Below are 19,207 nucleotides of genomic sequence, written 5' to 3' on the forward strand. Positions count from 1 at the left end.
GAAGTAACATTTAGTCTCTCTTAGATACCTGCACATTGGTTAATATAGTATTAAAATTAAAAACAACTACTTTAAGACTAAAAAAGTACACTTTTAGAAAGTAATGATCTAGACTGTTCAATAAGATGTGCAAAATTACAGAATGTATTTAATTATCAAAAGCTGGGAATTTAAAAATTAGACCTAAAATTTTAAAAATGACTACCTTCAAAAGTGACCTAATTACATTTTTCCCTTGAGTACAATCGTTTCTCTCTGTGGTTTGCTTACAATATATATATAAATAAATAGACAGCAACAAAAATGAAACTCAAATTGTTTCTGTTAAAAAAAAGATAATAAATCTGTGATATGTGCAGAAAAAAAAAAAGCCAAGGCAACTTTTAAAAACTGCTAATTGGATAATAGAGAGGCAGTATTTTACTTAATATTTGATATCAGTGAATGGAACTCCTTGTCATAAGGCTTTCATAATATATATATTATTGGAGAGAAAAAAAAAGTGATTCTGTGCCTTTAATTTCCCTTTCTGAGAGAGGGAAGGCTGCACACCACTGACAGGCTCACTTGTTCCCGTCTTTAATGTGCAATCTGTTTTCTCCAGCGGAGGGCACTCAGTGTATCACAAACTCAAGCATTAGCACCAACAAGCTCTGAGCATCATCAGTCTCTGGAAAGCCTTCTGAATTAGACAAGGGCTGCCTCTCAGCATAGCTACAAAACACTTTAAACCTGACCAGCTAAATGGATAAACCTAGCCTGCATAGCTTTTAAACTGGGGTCTCATGCAGCACAGGAGGCCTACTTGCTTCGAGAACTGAAAATCCAGAGGATGAATTGCTTTATCTGGGAATGGCAAAAGCCAGCACAATAAGGAATGCCAGGTATTCTGAAGATTTTCTTTTCTTTTCTTTTCTTTTTTTTTTTAACCTCTCTTTTTACAGAGAAGTTGGTTACCTTCGAAATGGGCTGTAGCTTTTTTGCACAGATTGCCAATTACTGCTGATGGGTCTCTGGTGAATTACACAATGGTCCTCAGAGCTTAGAGGTCCTCCCCCTCCCCCCCCCCCAACGGCTTCCTTCTCCCTGCCCCCCCATCCCACCCCATGCTGATTTTTTTTCATATATGTATATATATTTTTTGCCTGTCCTCTCCGGGGAAGTTTGTATGGGGCTACTAGCTCACATGCGGGATCGGAATGGTGTGAATGACAGCCGCACTGTGTCATGAAGGTGGTGGTGGTTTCAGCACGAGAGACCAAATAAGAAGAAAGCTGAGAGAGGGGGGATCCGTTTTTGGATGACAAAGGATGGGTAAGTGAACTTTTGTTGTTTCCTTCTTAGCAAAGCTGATCCTCTTGGCTTCCTATTCTCAGTCGTGGCATTAGCTGATAAAAGACGGGGAAACAGGCAAAAAGCAGCAGCCTCTGAGTTTGCCAGTTGATTCAGTATAGTTGCTATTATATTTTTAGATCATTTTCCTTTTAGTAGTTTTTTTTTTTTTAATCCGTAAATGCATAACACGGACTTAAACAGACTCAAGAGAAATATCTTTAAGACTGTCTCTTCTGTATGTGTTTCTACAGCTTGGGAATTGAGCATGAGATAAATATTGTGTTTGCTTCTATTTCTTGATAATATTAACCATGCTTGTGTTTCTGGTCGCTGTCAGGAAGATTGTTAACACTTTACTGCATGTGTGTAGGGGTGGGGTCGTTACTTTATCGGAGGTCGCACAAGGGTTTGTTTTATCTGTGAAGCTGTATCCTGAACACAGCTTCCAAATTTCCAGCAGTCATTTGCCAGTCTTATTTTTTCAAGTGTGACTGGCTTTTTTCCCCCCTTTCTCCTGTCTGGAAGAGCTAGAATGTATTTCAGTGAGATTGTAGCTGGCAAGAGGATAGAGAGCAAGATCGGGTTTCAAATTCAAAACAAAACAAAACAAAAAATACTGGTCAAGTAAAAAAAGGAGAGTTTTTTGATTAAAGGTTTGGCTGATTGCCCCTTGGTTAAAATATGAATATTTAAGAGAAATAAACTACAGCACACAGGTTATTTTTCCCCCCCTACTGCTAAGAAATAATAATAAATCCACTGTTGACAGAGGAAAGAAGTCCCTTACCATGCTGTGACTTGGAAATGCAGCACAAGTGCCAATACATTGCAACTTTGCAGGTTTTCTGAAGTTAATAGAGGTAGGGGAGAAAGAAAAAAAAGTCAGTGAGAAATTTGTGCAGGTCCGGATGGAGGAGAGTGGGGGTAGTAGTCTACTGCTTCACTCCTTGTTTATCCCCCAAATTTGCAACAGCAACTATGTTAAAAATAACAGCAAAACTAATACTACACAAGATTATTTTGAATTTTATGCAAATATTTAATAAGAATTTGACAATTTTAACTTTGGACTGTTCTGCGTTATCAGTAGTTAGGGTTCTGAGCTGGTGTATCCCTGGAGGCATAGTAGGCAGATCTTCCTGAATGCCAAGAACATACGCTTATTAACACATTGAGAGTACCTTGCACTGTTATTAGTCTTCATACTACGCTTCATTGGCTGCCCATACTAGTCCCGATGCCATTTTTTCAGAGCTCATGCATTGTTATTCCATTATGCAATAAGGATACAATTTCAGGCAGGGCAAACTTGGGTTACCTTGACAGCTTACTGAAGCTCTTTTGTCAAATCAAAGCCTGTTTGCTCAACTAGGAAAGATGTTCAAGTATGGGGTTTTCTAAGTCATTTTTGCCCTTACCAGAAGACTTGGTACTCTTCCTTCTGATACTGATGTTCAACAGAGTGACTAGCCAAATATTGTTGTTATTACAGTGTTGGCATTAAGTGATAAGACAAGCTGCGTGCTTTTCAGTGTTGATGAACATATGAACTCATGAAACTCGGGAAGGCTTTTCTTTAGCTCCACGGCACTGTGGTGATTTGAAAATCAAGGAAGAAAGAAGGAAACCTCATTATAGCAAACATGCAACACTGAAGAAAATAAGACTTCATATGTTAAATACATTGTTCTTATATCAACTGTCCCATTACTACACTAGATGAAATGCCCCTGATAGCGGGTAAGCTGGTGGTGATTTATATTAATAGCTTTACAATGTGCATTTGTCTTCTTTTTAATATTGTAGGTTTCCGTTTAATTACGCAGCTGAGAGGCATGCGTGTGGTGCTAGTGCTCCTTCCTACACTTCTGCTTGTTATGCTCACGGGGGCTCAGAGAGCTTGCCCAAAGAACTGCAGATGTGATGGCAAAATTGTATACTGTGAGTCTCATGCTTTCGCAGATATCCCTGAGAACATTTCTGGAGGGTCACAAGGCTTATCATTAAGGTTCAACAGCATTCAGAAACTCAAATCCAATCAGTTTGCCGGCCTTAACCAGCTTATATGGCTTTATCTTGACCATAATTACATTAGCTCAGTGGATGAAGATGCATTTCAAGGGATCCGTAGACTGAAAGAATTAATTCTAAGCTCCAACAAAATTACCTATCTGCACAATAAAACATTTCACCCAGTTCCCAATCTCCGCAATCTGGATCTCTCCTACAATAAACTTCAGACATTGCAATCAGAACAATTTAAAGGTCTTCGGAAACTCATCATTTTGCACCTGAGATCTAACTCATTAAAGACTGTGCCGATAAGAGTTTTTCAAGACTGTCGAAATCTTGACTTTCTGGATTTGGGTTACAATCGTCTTCGAAGCTTGTCCCGAAATGCTTTTGCTGGCCTCTTGAAGTTGAAGGAGCTCCACTTGGAGCACAATCAGTTTTCCAAGATCAATTTTGCTCATTTTCCACGTCTCTTCAATCTCCGCTCAATTTACTTACAGTGGAACAGGATTCGTTCCATTAGCCAAGGCTTGACATGGACTTGGAGTTCCTTACACAACTTGGATTTATCAGGGAATGACATCCAAGGAATTGAGCCAGGCACATTTAAATGTCTACCCAATTTGCAAAAATTGAATTTGGATTCCAACAAGCTTACCAACATCTCACAGGAAACTGTCAATGCATGGATATCATTAATATCCATCACTTTGTCTGGAAATATGTGGGAATGCAGTCGGAGCATTTGTCCTCTATTTTATTGGCTTAAGAATTTCAAAGGAAATAAGGAAAGCACCATGATATGTGCAGGACCTAAGCATATCCAGGGTGAAAAGGTTAGTGATGCAGTGGAAACATATAATATCTGCTCTGAAGTTCAGGTGGTCAACACAGAAAAATCACACCTGGTACCCCAAACACCCCAGAAGCCTCTGATTATCCCTAAACCTACATTTTCCAAATCTGACCCCACCCAGCCCACCCTTGAAACACCAAGCCCTTCCCCAGGGTTTCAGATTCCTGGCACAGAGCAAGAGTATGAGCATGTTTCATTTCACAAAATTATTGCAGGGAGTGTGGCTCTGTTCCTCTCAGTGGCCATGATCCTCTTGGTAATCTATGTGTCTTGGAAACGCTACCCAGCCAGCATGAAACAACTTCAGCAACACTCTCTTATGAAGAGGCGGCGGAAAAAGACCAGAGAGTCTGAAAGACAAATGAATTCCCCTTTACAGGAGTATTATGTGGACTACAAGCCTACAAACTCTGAGACCATGGATATATCCGTTAATGGATCTGGGCCCTGCACATATACCATCTCTGGCTCCAGGGAATGCGAGGTATGAACCATGATCCTCCTAAAAGCATTTCTACTGCGGGGAAGGAGAGGTAAATGTTTGAAGCTCTAGAGGTGTCTCTAATCACTAGAAAGATTAATGACCCTTTTGCTTTTGGGTTTTTGCTCAGTGTGAAAGGTTACTTAATTAAATTACAACCACCAGGAAATTGACTGATTTTTTTTGTTTGTTTGTTTTTAATGGTTGAAACTTGAAGGAAGTTCATTCAAGGATGAGATTAAGTTGGAATAAAGCACTATGTTAAAACATCTGTTTTTTAACAGTTTGTATACGGGGGTTGGACTTACACATATACACAAAACTCTTCATTCTAAAATTAATGTCTGGTTCTTATTGTTTGACTTCTGTAATGGAGTAAAGAAGGAGGGACCGGCTTAATTTAGAAACAAAGTGATTTTACCAAAATTCCAGGAGGTAATGAAGATTTAAACCAAAGAGCAATTTACCCAAGGGTTGATTTTGTTGTAAATTTTTAGTTATAATTAAAGCATGCAACAGGGATCTCACAAGGATAACTGTTTCCGTGTTACTTGCCATTTAGTTATTATACCAGCATAGAGAATGTCAGAGGCCTACTGTGTAATTGTGTTAGGCTTTTAAAGATGTCTTTCTGCCTTCTTTCCTTCCTTCCTTCTTTCCTTCCTTCCTCCCTTGGTTCCTTCCTTCCATTTTTTTTCTTTTTTTTAATTACTGAACATAGATCACTTTTCATAGGTTTTCTTAAGTGCTGGCTATTTGTATGTAATCAGAAAGATACTTAAATTCCATGTTTCGCCATGACCCTGGTAACTAAAATCAGGTCATGATATTGTGGATGATTTAGCAATAACATAATGACAGGCATAACAGGGACTGTTTGTCAATTTTGCTGTCATCCCCAAAAGAAATAATGTGTATTCTTGTTAAACTTATCCAAAACTAAGTGATGCAAATATTTATAAATAAAGGGAGAGATTTGAGTTCTGGGTATTTTCCCTTTCTGTAACATTAGCTTCAAATTAAGGCATTCCATGTTACATTATTTTCATTTTCATGAGGATATATTTGGATCCAATTTCTGATTATTTCATTTTAAATATCACTTATAGTAACATGCTTAGGAGTAGGAAATAGTCATATATTTCCAACCTGTTGATAAGTAGTACTGGATGCAAATTGTTCTTTGCTTGGTAAAGTTGATCAAAAAGTACAAAGACTGACTGCCAAGGCCTTGTTGCTGAATAAAGTAATGGAGAGAGACAGTTCTGGCAGTATGTTGTCTTAATATCTGATTTTAGATGATTAGTTTTTCAAAGGAAAGTTTTCATGAGTATTGAATGAGAATTTTTCCTTTTATTACTAGTTACAACTGTTGGAAAAAATAATTTGCTCTTTGTTAATATATATTCCCAGTCTTTCTGTAGTCCTAAAGGCAGATGCTAATGAAAATGGTTTTGGACAAGGCACTGAGTTTGAAATATTCTCAAACCTAGTAGAATTTGGAATACTGAGATATTCTTCACAGAGTTCATTTTCTCCTTTTTGTGTACAATTAAAAATAAGAAAAGTAATCCCAAATAATAAATCCTTAAAATAAACCTGTACGAGCAATTGATCTTAAAAATTAAAGAGAATAAAAGATTTTATATGAAAGCCTTAACAAGGCTTGATGCTTTTATTGCAGGTTGATATTTATATAATATACATGAATATAGTAAAACAAGTTCATCTTGTTTTATTCTAAGTTCTCTTTATATTTTGAGATCCTCTTAAAGGCTAATAATATAAAAAGAAAAGGAAAATCCAGGTCCATTCATTCATTTTCTCTTGACTTTTATAGTAGAAAGGTGATTTTTATTTATAATAATCACCAAGAAAGAAGAAAGATTCTTAAAGAACTAGGACTTGAGTATAGTGGTTCTAAAACTTCCAGGGTTCTTCAGTTCCAGAGATTATTCTTTCAAAGACCCTAGGCTTTACCATGATAGGAACAAAATAAAAACATGTTTTATTCTATAAAAACATGTGTCAAAACACATTTTGATACTATACGTTATATAGAGGGGAGTTTATGGTCATGAAATTGCAGTGGCATTGTTAGAGATGAATGTGGTGTTAAGACATTAAATAATGAAGAATTTAATTAAATATTGTAATGAAGAGAGTTGAAATGGCAGCCTTGCTGAAGTAGATCAAACTCTCCATGACCTAAAATGTGGAAAATGGTAGTCTATACATTTAAGACCAGTAACTGAAGGGGTCCAATAAAGCTACATTTGAATGAATGTTAACTTGTTTTGAAACACAAATACATAAGAACATTGCAGCAACCACTCCCTCTTTTTGAGGGGATGTTCTATCTATTATAGGTGGACATAAGAAATGAGAAAAAGCAAATTATTAGAAATTGTAATGACAACCATAACTTCCCCTATGTCTTTGTCACCATGGAGTAAAATTTCTCCTGTTGAGAAAATTTCTGTACAAAATGAAGCCGAGAGAGGAGTGATTTGTCCAAGTTTATGATTTTTTAAGACTATAGAGGTATGCTGAGTTTTAGCCTGTTGTTTTTATAAACCTCACATATCAGTAGCTTAAAAAAATAAAGAATCATTAATATATTTATAATACAATTTTGTGAGGTAGGCTTTTTTTAAATTCAAAACACCAAACTCTACCCAATAAAGCCATAAATATTTAACTAGAAAACTTAGCACTAAATGCTAATTTTCTAAGAGTGCCTTGAAAAAAAAACTGCATTAAATTGAAAATTCCACTTATACAACTGATACATTTAGTTATCATGATCTAAATATAGTCAAAATATTCATTTTGTCTATTTCTTTTAAGAAGAAAATAGAAATATTAAGACCCCTAATTAGAATGGTGTCTGTGAGCTAACACACAAATACAGCATTCAGTAAGTGAATAACTTTGGCCACGTGCTCATTCTATGCTAATACTTTGAAGGAGAATGTTATAATACCTTAGGCAATAAAAATCTCATATCTATAAAAGAAGAATAGATAGTCATGAATAATTAATATGATATATGGCACAATTCTAATAGATATTTACATCTCAATCATCATACCTTGAGTGGAACAGTGTGCTTGGTTGAACTGAATCATTTAATTTGTCCTCAATATGTGCTCAGAAAGAACTTAAAGCCAAAAGGAAACAGCTTTGCCTAAAGCTTAGTAAAGTGTTATTAAAAGAGAAAATTGCAAAAGAGAGAGAGAGAGAAAATTGCAATACGTACTTTTGAAAATAGTTTGTGAAATTTTGCCTAGGTTTATCTCACTAAAAATATTAACAAGAATTACGAAGTTACTTTATTCTGCCTACCAAATCATTACTTAAAAGTTATACAGAACAAAATTTTGAATACCTGTTTTTTCTAGGATATGTTGTATCAATTGAAAATAGCAAGGACCTTTATAAAACTAGTCATTGTGAATATAGGAGAGGAGAGAACACTTCAAGTTTGTCTTGTGAATTAAAAAAAAGTAGAATTGGTAAAACCTTAAAATGAATGAATAAATGAAAGTGGGCTCTAAAGAAATCCTCCATCCAAATTATTTTAGAAGTTAACTAATTGAAATATAAAGTTTAATGATCCCATAATGCTAAGAGGGCTGCCATTAGGAGAATGGGAGTATCAGTGACATTAGATATATATTTTCCAAATATTTGATATTTTAGTTAACAATTCTTCAAAATCAAGTAAAATATAAATATAATGCCTGTAATTGAGCTTACATTATTTCTTTCACTGCTGTGCAGTGGGTAGTATAAACCGTTTCTAACAGTTTATACTTATTGAATATATTATGTCAGATCCTAACTATTGATTTAAGAGGGATTATTAACTTTTTACACTTTAGAAATTGGCATTTTAAACTATACTAAATGAATTTCCAAGAAGTAAAAAGTGTGATGTGTTCAAAGAGGATTTCTAAGTGAAGGGGGCCCAGTATCCTTGAGTTTAACTCATATTTTCCAATACAAAACTATAGAAAATAAATGTCATTTTGATGGCTTACTACTGCTTTTATGTCAAAATGTTATAACTGAAACTCTACTCTGCACAGTCACATAAAGTAGATTTATGTGTGTGTATATGTGTGTGTTTGTATGTATGCGTATGTGTTCATATGCACACAGAGAGAAATATATTTCCATTAAAGTTCCTGTCTATTTTGGACATTTGAAATATTTGTGAAGGAATCTTGGGTTATAATTATCAGAATTTGTTAGTCAGGGAACATACTTCTTAAATGTTTAAACCTCTCTAAAATTATTAGTATTTCATGTTTAGATAGTCTTAATGTTCTTCTTTTTCAAAAACCAGAATTTAAACTACACCTTGCCATTTCTGGTGTGATTATGGGCTAGTCATTTCATTTCTCTGTGACCCATCACTAAATGAGTATATGCAACTAGCACAATATATCCCAACTCAAAGCATTCCTTAGAGTAGTACACTTTGTAAACTGTCTGCGGACAGTCCCAGGACTAAAAGGGCAAGATGGGATATGGAGGAAAAACTGAGTTATTTATATTCATTATCAGTGAGAAAAGAAAGAACTTCTTGAGTTAATAAAAATTGGCAGGCTCAGATGAGGAACACTATAATTTCTTTATGCTTGAGGGGAAAATACATAATACACATGCATGCGCACAACTGCATACATGCAAGCACACACACAAATTTATGTATCTTTTAAATTCTGTCAGGTAGCTAGTTATTTTGAAAGCATTTAAAATATGACTTTTTTTTAATCTATTGTCTGAATTTGATTCAATCAAAATCTATTTGTGAATAGAGTTTTCATTAGAATCTGCAAATGGTAGTGGTGAAGAGTGAAGAGGCTTTCCAAGAAAGCCTGACATGGTTAATTTAGGAAAGATTTTAAACTGATGATAAGGGGTTCAATTGCTGTTTTTAGAATAAGTTTGCTTTAGCATGTCATGGGCAAAATTTTAGTAAGATTCCAAATTGAAAAGTCTGACTCTGTTATGTTCTTAGGAATGTACAGCTTTTGACACACCCCAGTAATCTTCATATAATTTCAGAATTTTTCTTCTTGAGACTTTTCTGTATTGAATAAAATCTACTCATCCTAGTTCTCAGGAATTACATTTATAGATAGCTTTATGCATTGGAAGTTGCTCAGTAATATTAGCATTGGGGACTTGGTGACTCATCAGAATTTTCATGTTTCTAGAGTTTCATGAATCACTGAATCAAAGTGAAACACTGGCAACCTGTGTATCACCAGACTGGGAGTTTTGAAATATTATGTCTTTGGATCAGTGAAAAGCATGAAAGTCATGTTAAATATGTTTTAAAAATTAAAACATTAAAAATTAAAATTGCTTTTTATAGTACCAAAAGAAGTATCATTTATCAGGTCAATTTAATAAAATCTCAGTATTGTTAAAATGAAAGAGAAATTATGAGAGTATTTTTCTTAGGCATTCCATAAGCCATTAAAAATTTAGCTGTCAATTAAAGAAAGTTGAGAAAAAGCACACTTTCCTGTGGTATCAAAATCACTAGCTTTTTAATAAACTGCTTTAATATGCTTAAAATTCCTCAATATATGCAAATGCTATGACTCATACTCCTGCTAAATAGTTCAAAAAATAATGCTTTCATTGTCAAGAGAAATTGAGGTTTAAACAAACACAGATGTGGGAAAATAGTTTTTTAAGAGTCAGATGTTTGACTTTAAGTCAAATCTTATAATACTTGTAAACCTAAAGTTTGGGAGTGAAAGGACAATAAAACTGATATGCATTAATGAATGGTTCAAGTAATGGTGAGGATATTTTTTAAAAATCAGAAAAAAAAATCTTGTCCAAAAATTCTTAATAAGTTTGACAAAAAGGAAAACATTCAACAAAGACTGATGCCTGGATACCAGATAAGTAGTAAACCCATGCATAACTAAATAAGATTATGATATTTAGCATTATTATTTGTACAAGGCAATGAGATTTTTATATGGTGTTATTAAATATATACAAAAGTAACTTTGAAATATAATTGTATTTAAACAACCATGTGCAAATAAACACCCATATATCCCACATAAATATTCCTAAAATGCTAAGATGTATGTTGCACACAAATATTAAAGTAATATATATTATACTTTTCAATACACTGTTCTTTACCACTTGTCCAATTCGCATGAATTGCCTCAAAAGTAAATATTTGCGGCAACATTAAAAATAATGTAAAGACATCAACAAAATTTTGTTTCTTCTGTCATTTATCATGATTGTTTTCTGAATTTTTGGATGTCCATATCACCATCTCTTGGAAAGTTCTATTTCCTCCTTCACTTTAGTCTTTTATATATTTACTGAATTCTCAGACCTCAGAAGGGTAAAGATATAATCATTAAACCTAGCAAGAAGTGTCATCTTTTTCTTTTGTTTTTTTTTAAATGTAAATTCTTCTAGTAGAAGAATGTTACATTACACATTTTTATCACATTGGTTTTAAAAGAAAAATTTAAGGTAAAGAAAGTAACTATAATATTAAAACAATTTCCTGTATAAATTTATAATTGTCATTTTTATTTACTATTTCAGTGGTTGAAATCTTCAAATCCCATTGAGTTTAAAAACTAAAAAAATTTTTACAGCATATTTAAATATTCAAAGCAGACAAGCTACAGTGAATAATAGATGGATTTATTTAAGAAAACTCACTCTTTTTTAGGATCTCATGAGCAACTATGTACTTCCAAATAGGAATGTGTAGGGTTATAAACTGATTTCACTTTTGGGTCATTTTCAAGATTAGTGCAAAACTATATAGATGGTAATTTTGGAGTAGTAAATGATATAAACAAAGAGGAAAAATACTTGAAATTATTTTATTTTAGAAAGTCAGTTCTATTTCATTCACATTCATGATATATTTTCATTTTAAAGGATAACAATTTTGTTTCTCTGTCTTCTTTTAAGATTAGGTATCATCGGATAAAGCATGGAAATTACACTGATTTTTTAAAAAAACAAGAAACAGTCTGAGTTTAAATTCTGTGCTTGTTTTTAATTCCTCCTCCCTCCTCTCTCAGGTCATATTTATTGAAACATTGGTTCTTTCATTTTTTCTTAGTGATCTAATTATTTGCGAGGGTAGGAATTATTAAAAGTTGATTTCTTGTTTCCTTTAAGTAACTCCTATTAAATGTGTTTATGTTCAAACGAAGCCCTGAAAATATTGCTTGTTTGTTTCAGCATAAATTTAATTATGATTCATTTCACTCTTAAGGTTTTGATATTTAAAATTTTAAATTGACACCAACATTGTTAAATATTTCTAGTAAGACTTAAAAAAGAAGTAGAAATGAATTGTGTCTGAGTCTTTTTTAGTATGATCTCCACAGATGAAAAATTGTGATTTTCTTCTGTGTTTATAGGTCTGTAAAAGTAATAGCAGAGAGGTCAGCCTTAAAGTACTTTAGGTTGTTGGTCAAACCATAGTATGGGCCAAAATTTCATTGGTCCAGTGGTTAGATCAAGGAGTGAATAAAAGGTCTGAGAGATTTGAAACTGACTCACTTGACTTCTGTAATATTGGACAAGTAAATATGTATCTGACCTTTCTGTGATATAATTTTTCCATCTATTGAACTGGGATAATAACTTTCCAACTAACTTGTTGAAATGATTAATGAGCTACTATTCGAAAACCACTCTGAACTCCTCCATAAAAAGCTTCAGTGTAAATATAAATGATTATTAGCCATAAGCCCTACTGTCTACTGAAAAATGCAAAATACATTGTGGCTGTATTATTTTCATTGTTATTATTAGTTATAATGACGGTTATAATACTCCCTGATGTAGAAACAAGTGTTGTGGTTCCATTTTTACTAAAGTGAATAATAAACCTGACCTTTCAGTCCCTTGTCTGAGCTGTAATTTAGTTTGGGTACCAGACACACTAATATATAAATAATACCTCAGGATTTGTAAAATACTCCCTTGGCTGAACATTTTATTCATATTTCAAAGAAGGTAGCATATACAGTTCTTTTAGTAGTATTAACTCTAAGGAAGAAATGGGTTATAGAAACAACTTAATAATTTCCATTCTGACCAAGTATTGCCCTTCAGTTCATTTTCTTAACAAGTGGAGGCAGTTTTAATTTCCCCAAAGTGTTTATGCATAACAAGAAGTTAATATGTATTTTTAAGAAGACCTGATATTTCTCTAGCAAAAATATATACTATTTAATGATTTGATGTATATAAGTATTTATTTTTGTTGAATATGTGAGCTCTTATTTTTGCATAAATAGATTATTATATAATTCCTATTTTTGTCCCCATATTTGTAATGTATTTTAATGTGAAATACATCTCTTTTTATGTTTCCCCATGGAATAATACCTCCAGTGATACCAATGTGTGCTTTGAAGTAAAGGGCATCACTAGAGCAGGTCCTTAACAAAACAAATACCCCACAAACAAAAGACAAAATTTTATCTTTTCTGGAAAAGACAGTAAGTTATTTTCTTGTGTTTGGAAAGGCAGAATTATTCCAAAATGAGGATTCTTCCAGTCATTGAATATGTCTCTTCCAATTATGTATTCTGGAACTAGGGACGTAACTACAGGATGGGGCCATGGACCCACTGGACCCACTAGACCCACTAGACCCACTGTGAAATGGACCTGAGCTAAAACTCCATCAGGCACCGTGAGCCCATAATCTAACTCTGGGACCACAGTGATGTTTTGGATCTGCAGGAATTAGTGTCCCTTCCAAGTCAATTTCTAGTAAGCCCCCAAAACTAATTACGCCACTTTCCCCAGTGCCTAGTCACCTTGGTAAATAGCTGTTTGTCTCTTTGGGAAAGGCTAGAAGAGAGATTAAGAGTATACATTTTGACGGTGTAGCTTCGTCTTTCCTCAGGGGGATCTGACTTTCATTTAAATGTTTCTGGATCTGTAAACTGCCTCAAGTCTGGGAATTGATTATGGGGCCATGACACTGTTTTCGTGATTCAAGTTATGCTCTGTTCACTTGACCTAGATCTGACCTACTTACACTGATCAAGTAGGAATTAGTACTTAGGTACTTTTTTCCTAGGGATACCCATGATCAAATAGACACCACCATGGGTCTCTTGAGTCAAATTATTTTGATTACTGCTTTGACTTTACCGTCTCTTACGGTAACTGGGCCTATCTTGTCTTTGGCAATTAAGTGCTGACACTAGGCCCATGCCACCTGGGGATCTCGTTTTTCCTTTTGAAGTAGGACTGCCAGTTCAGTGGTACCCATTCTCACTGTGATTTCTGACGTGCGCAGCAAAGAGTGACCAGAGTCATAAGCCCTGACCTTAGTATGCTCAAACTCTTTCCCTTCCCCAGTTGTCAGATAGTCAATCCATTTCATACTCTTGGGATATGGTCTGCAGAACTCTAACCAGAATCTTTTTTTTTTTAATTTTTGAGATTCACTGCTTAGATTCTAATCTTGAGACTTGAAAGATAAAAGAATGTTATTTATAAATATAACATTTTAACCTTTTGCAAATCATAATCTCTTTGGCTCTCTGTATTTCCTCAAATGACTGGATGATAAGAGATGACTTTAAATCAATATTCCAAATTTATGCTCCTTTAATTTTGGCATAGCATCTTCCTTGAAAATGTATATACAATCTCCACCAAAACATGAAGATTGGCAAAGATCATTGACCTATAAAGACAATAGTATCCATTCTCTTTCTCATTGCGTTTCTTATTGAAAATTTATTGGAACATAGTTATTAACTACATATGCAAATATATTATTTTATCAGTGTTGTCAGAATATCTCTATTTTATAGATACTAAACAATTAAATAAATATTACTCTGAAATATGAGGTACAATTTTGTGCATTAACCTGATGTATCTTATTTATTTTGCAATATTTTCTAGTTATAAATGAATGCTTCTTTCGAAAATGTTGAAAATGTGAGGTTATTTATAAAAATAAAACAAAATAATTATCAAAAATTTTCACTATGCAGTGATAATACTTTTAAAATTCTATTTTACTTCTAGTATATGCACAGGTAGTGTATTGTGGGTGTTTATGAAAATAATTTGGCATTGAAAACTGTATGTATGGATTTATATATTGTTACTTTAAAGTTCACATTTTGTGATGAACAGAATAACTTCTTAAAATACTGTATGTTGAAACTACATTCCTAAAATGTGCCGTCTTTTACTTAAGTTTTCTTTTTTGTTGGACATTTATGCTGAGTTATTTCGCTGTTAGAGTAGGTCTACAGTGACCTCTTCATGTAGATAGATGTCTCAAAGAGAATATATATAGCCAAAAGAATGAAAATTTTAAACTTCTCAAGCCATATTGCTACATTACCCCCTCAAAAATATGTATCTATGTGTATTAACACATGCATTATATGATTTAACATTTCCCCATATATACACCATTATTTATTGTATTTTACTAAATAAGTTGACACATTATTTTTTAGTGTTTAATATTTACATCTTTAACCTTAGTGCATTAGGAGTTTTTGTGTGCAATATTCTGTGTTGTTGGATTTCTTATTTTGAAATACGATATATGAACAGTCCACGAGGTCAACAGTAATTTTCGTTATGTTCTCTTGCATTGCTTTTATTTTTAGAAAGGCATTTCACATCCTGTATGTAAGTAAACATTCACTGTGTTTTGATCATTTCCTCTATAGGTTTATTTTTATATTTCATTCTTTAAACTACTTAAAATATCCTTTAGTATATAATGTGAAATATAGACCTAACTTTTTTCCTCACTAAAGAATTACAATTTCGTCAGTGTGTTTTACCTAATATTAATGTAAAATTTTCATATATCCATGTCATTTTTGTCATTTCTATATTTTTACCATGGATTCACTCTCTATTCTTGTATCAGAAACATATTTTTACACTAATATGGTTTTAAGATATATTTTAATTTTTATAAAGGAGTCTTCTGCTAAATTCCACTTATATTTTTAAAAACTGTCTTGGTTATCTTTTGCTATTTTTATTTGAAATAAAATTTTGCATGTCTCTCTTCCTCCCTCTCTCTCTAACCTTTTCTTTCCTGAACACATACACACACACGCACACACACACACATGCACACACACACACACACACAACTGGGATTATGTGGATCTATAAATCAATTTGGAAATCATTGATATCTCTACTGTTGTCAAAGGGAAATGTATGGATGACATAGAAATGGCATAGAGTTCAATTTGCATTACCTATTTTTTGTGTCCCCAATAAAGATGAGTTGATTTGCCTTATTTTTAAAATTCTAATGCATATATAAGATCATAAGTGTATAGATGCCTATAAAATTATTATCAACATTTTGACCAAATCCATTAATTTTAGGAGACTAATTTTTTTGAAATTTCTAGTTCAAAAATAATTTTGTAAAATACAAAATGCGTTAACTTTCTAATAGTTAACTTTTCTTAGTTTTCTATTTGTATTGACTAAACCTAGAATATCAAACAATTACAGTGATTTTAAGCAATATTTTTGTTCCTAATTTTAATGGGACTATCTTTTGTATTTTTGTCCATTTTATCATTCTATTTATTCATTAATTTATCTATTACACAAAAATGTATTGTTTACCTTCATTAATAGATATTAGTGCTAGGCTCAGTGCTTGTGTATACAATAGCAGATACAATACTTTGTTTTAGGTAACAATTATTTATCACATTTATCATTATACCTATAGTCTCATTTATAAAATACTCATTTATCAGGATGGACATTAAGTTTCACTAAATGACTTTTGGAATTCTGTTTTTTTTCTTTTTGTGAGGCATATCTTTCCCTCCCAGTTTTTAGTTTTTGGCTTTGTGAATTACATATTTTATTTCCTATTTTAAAATGTTATTTGCATTTCTGGAATTACGGCATTTCTTTCATAATATACTTTCTTAAATCAGCTCTCATTGGATTTAGTTTTATTTTGCTTGCAATCTTAAAATTTCTCTTAAAAATGGAGAATGGTCAATATTATTCTTTCTTTATCAGTTGAGTTATATTTAGTAATATCTCTTTTTCTAGCTCTGAGATGTTTAAAATAATATAGACATTATCTTTTCCTTGAAATTTGTTAAACAACCACTGAAAACTCCCTTTGTATTGTCCCTTTGGGGATTATAATACTGAGAAAACATAGATTTTATTCAGATTTGTTTGCCTTTTGCTGTCCTTGAATCAGAATGTTGAATTACGGTTTCCTAGAAAAATACCAATATCATTGAAAATGTAACATATGTAATGATTTTTATTTTATGTAATAATTACTTATTCTTAAGCATCTTCTCTAGTCATATATTTGTTCTTTCAGTCTCTATGGACCACTGTACTAGAAACTGTAAATGAGGCAGGTGAGTTTCTTTGATTCATACTCCTCTAAAATCCAGAATAAAACCCTTAGATCATTAGATACCAGATGCACTTTTTCCTTAAGAATGTAAATTCCTGGGTGCCTGGGTGGCTCAGTTGGTTAAGCGACTGCCTTCGGCTCAGGTCATGATCCTGGAGTCCTGGGATCGAGTCCCACATCGGGCTCCCTGCTCAGCAGGGAGTCTGCTTCTCCCTCTGACCCTCTTCCCTCTCGTGCTCTCTGTCTCTCATTCTCTCTCTCTCAAATAAATAAATAAAATCTTTAAAAAAAAAAAAAAAAAAAAAAAAAAAAAAAAGAATGTAAATTCCTTAGAGATGTAAAATTTCTTTAGTCTGATTTTTGTTTTATATTTGAGTTCTGTTTATTTTGTTCATAATTGCTAAGGATTTTCAGGTTTACTGATATTTTAAAAAGAATAGGAGGAGACCTTCCAATTACATCAGTGTTCTTTTCCGCAAGGTACTAACATCACCTGTGTCTGAATGAATCCCTCCACCAGTAAGCTCTGATGTTCTAACTAGTTGTACCTTATCATTCTTACCTTACCTTTTACTTTCTTATAAAGCCAAATTGTTTCTTTACTCTGATCAGGGTCACCAAAATATTTCCGTGAAGGACCAGATAGTAAATATTTTAGACTTTGTGGGCCATATGCATTCTGTCACAGCTACTTAACTCTGCCATTGTAGCATGAAAGGAACCATAGAAAATATGTAAAGGAAGGTCACATCTGCATTCCAGAAAAACATTATTTACAAAAACAGGCAACATGCTGCCTCAATATTTTATAGTTTGCTGACTCCTAATCTAGATCATTGTCATAGGCCTTTAAAGGCACTGGAGTCTTACGCCTCAAAATAAACTGCATAGAATTGTCTCCTAACCTAAAATCTTCCTCTGTTCTAGCCCTTTTTTGTTCCTCCCCTTCATGGAAAATCTTTCTAAAAGATTCTACTGAAGTCTACCTTTCCTCATCAATCATTTAGTTCTTCAACCCACTACAGTCTGTCATCAGCGCCGAAAGCCATCAAAACAGCTCTTGCTAAGTTTGCCACCGACTTCATTAGCTCTAAATTTGATGACTTTTTTTATTCTTTGCTTTACCTTTGATAGCTTAACATTCAACACTTTTTTGATAGCTTAACATTCAACACTTTCCTTTCTTCTTCAAACGTTCTCCTTGCAATTCTATATAGGGGCCATTCTTTTTCCATTTTATCATATTCCTTTTTCATATCCTTTGTAAATTAAATATTATGTTTTCCTTATGGCTTCATCCTTGCACTTTCTCTATACCCCTGTATTCATTCATTCTCTCCCTCTCCCTCCTTTACTCTCTTTTTCTCTTTCTGAATGAGAGAGACATAGACAGTATACCATTTTTTTTTTACTACTAATAAAGTTATTCCTTAATTGCTTGACCTCTTCTCTGAGTTCCACCACATGTATAACAATTTGCTACTTGGCATCTGATCAAAGATCTGATACTGTAACCCATTTCCAAACCAAACCGTGGTCTTTTCTCCCAAGCCTGTTTTTTCTTCCAGCGATCCTTGTCTTGTGAGTGAAACTATCCATTTCTGTAAGTCAGAATCAAAGGAGTCATCCTTGACCCCATCCTCATCCTTACACTCCATAAAAAATCCATCCTGAAGTCCTGTTGATTTTACCTTTTGAGTATCTCTTAAATCCATCCATTCTGTCTTCATAGAGCCCCTTTTGGTCCTGCTTAGTCTCCCTGACTGATCTCTTGCTCCATTGGATTTATGCTCTACTTTGCGCACAGGTGCATCTTTGGAAATGAAAGCTGATCGCTTCATTCTCCTCCTTAATCTAAAGCAATTTAGTGGAGTCCTGTTCCGAGAATAAAAATGAAAACACTTAACGTGACCTTAAAAACTCTGACTAACCTGGTCCTGCCTTTACGGATTCTTCTCACATCTCACTCCCCTTGCTCTCAAATCTCCCTCCCAGGAGGCCTCCACACTCTATCCTGACGCCCTTTCCTTTCCCGCTTATTTCTTGTGTTCTCGCCTTTGACGACGTCGTT

At 33.6% G+C, this 19,207-nt stretch overlaps 1 protein-coding gene across 3 annotated transcripts in view; it reads left to right on the forward strand.

The window, feature by feature from the left end:
- The first annotated feature begins 637 nt into the window (after positions 1 to 637).
- LRRTM4 (leucine rich repeat transmembrane neuronal 4) overlaps positions 638 to 19,207 on the forward strand; it is a 733,146-nt gene continuing 714,576 nt past the window's right edge. The window contains exons 1-2 of one of the 3 annotated variants that reach the window (XM_027623668.2): positions 638 to 1,314; positions 3,142 to 4,688. In XM_027623668.2, the coding sequence (XP_027479469.1) occupies positions 1,311 to 1,314; positions 3,142 to 4,688 (1,551 nt within the window). In that variant the 5' untranslated portion in view covers positions 638 to 1,310. Of the gene's footprint in view, positions 1,315 to 3,110; positions 4,738 to 19,207 lie in introns of those variants that run through there. The other 2 variants (XM_027623667.1, XM_027623669.1) reach the window with 2 other exon arrangements.

The sequence above is a fragment of the Zalophus californianus genome, chromosome 8 (assembly GCF_009762305.2).
Source record: "Zalophus californianus isolate mZalCal1 chromosome 8, mZalCal1.pri.v2, whole genome shotgun sequence".
NCBI lineage: Eukaryota > Metazoa > Chordata > Mammalia > Carnivora > Otariidae > Zalophus > Zalophus californianus.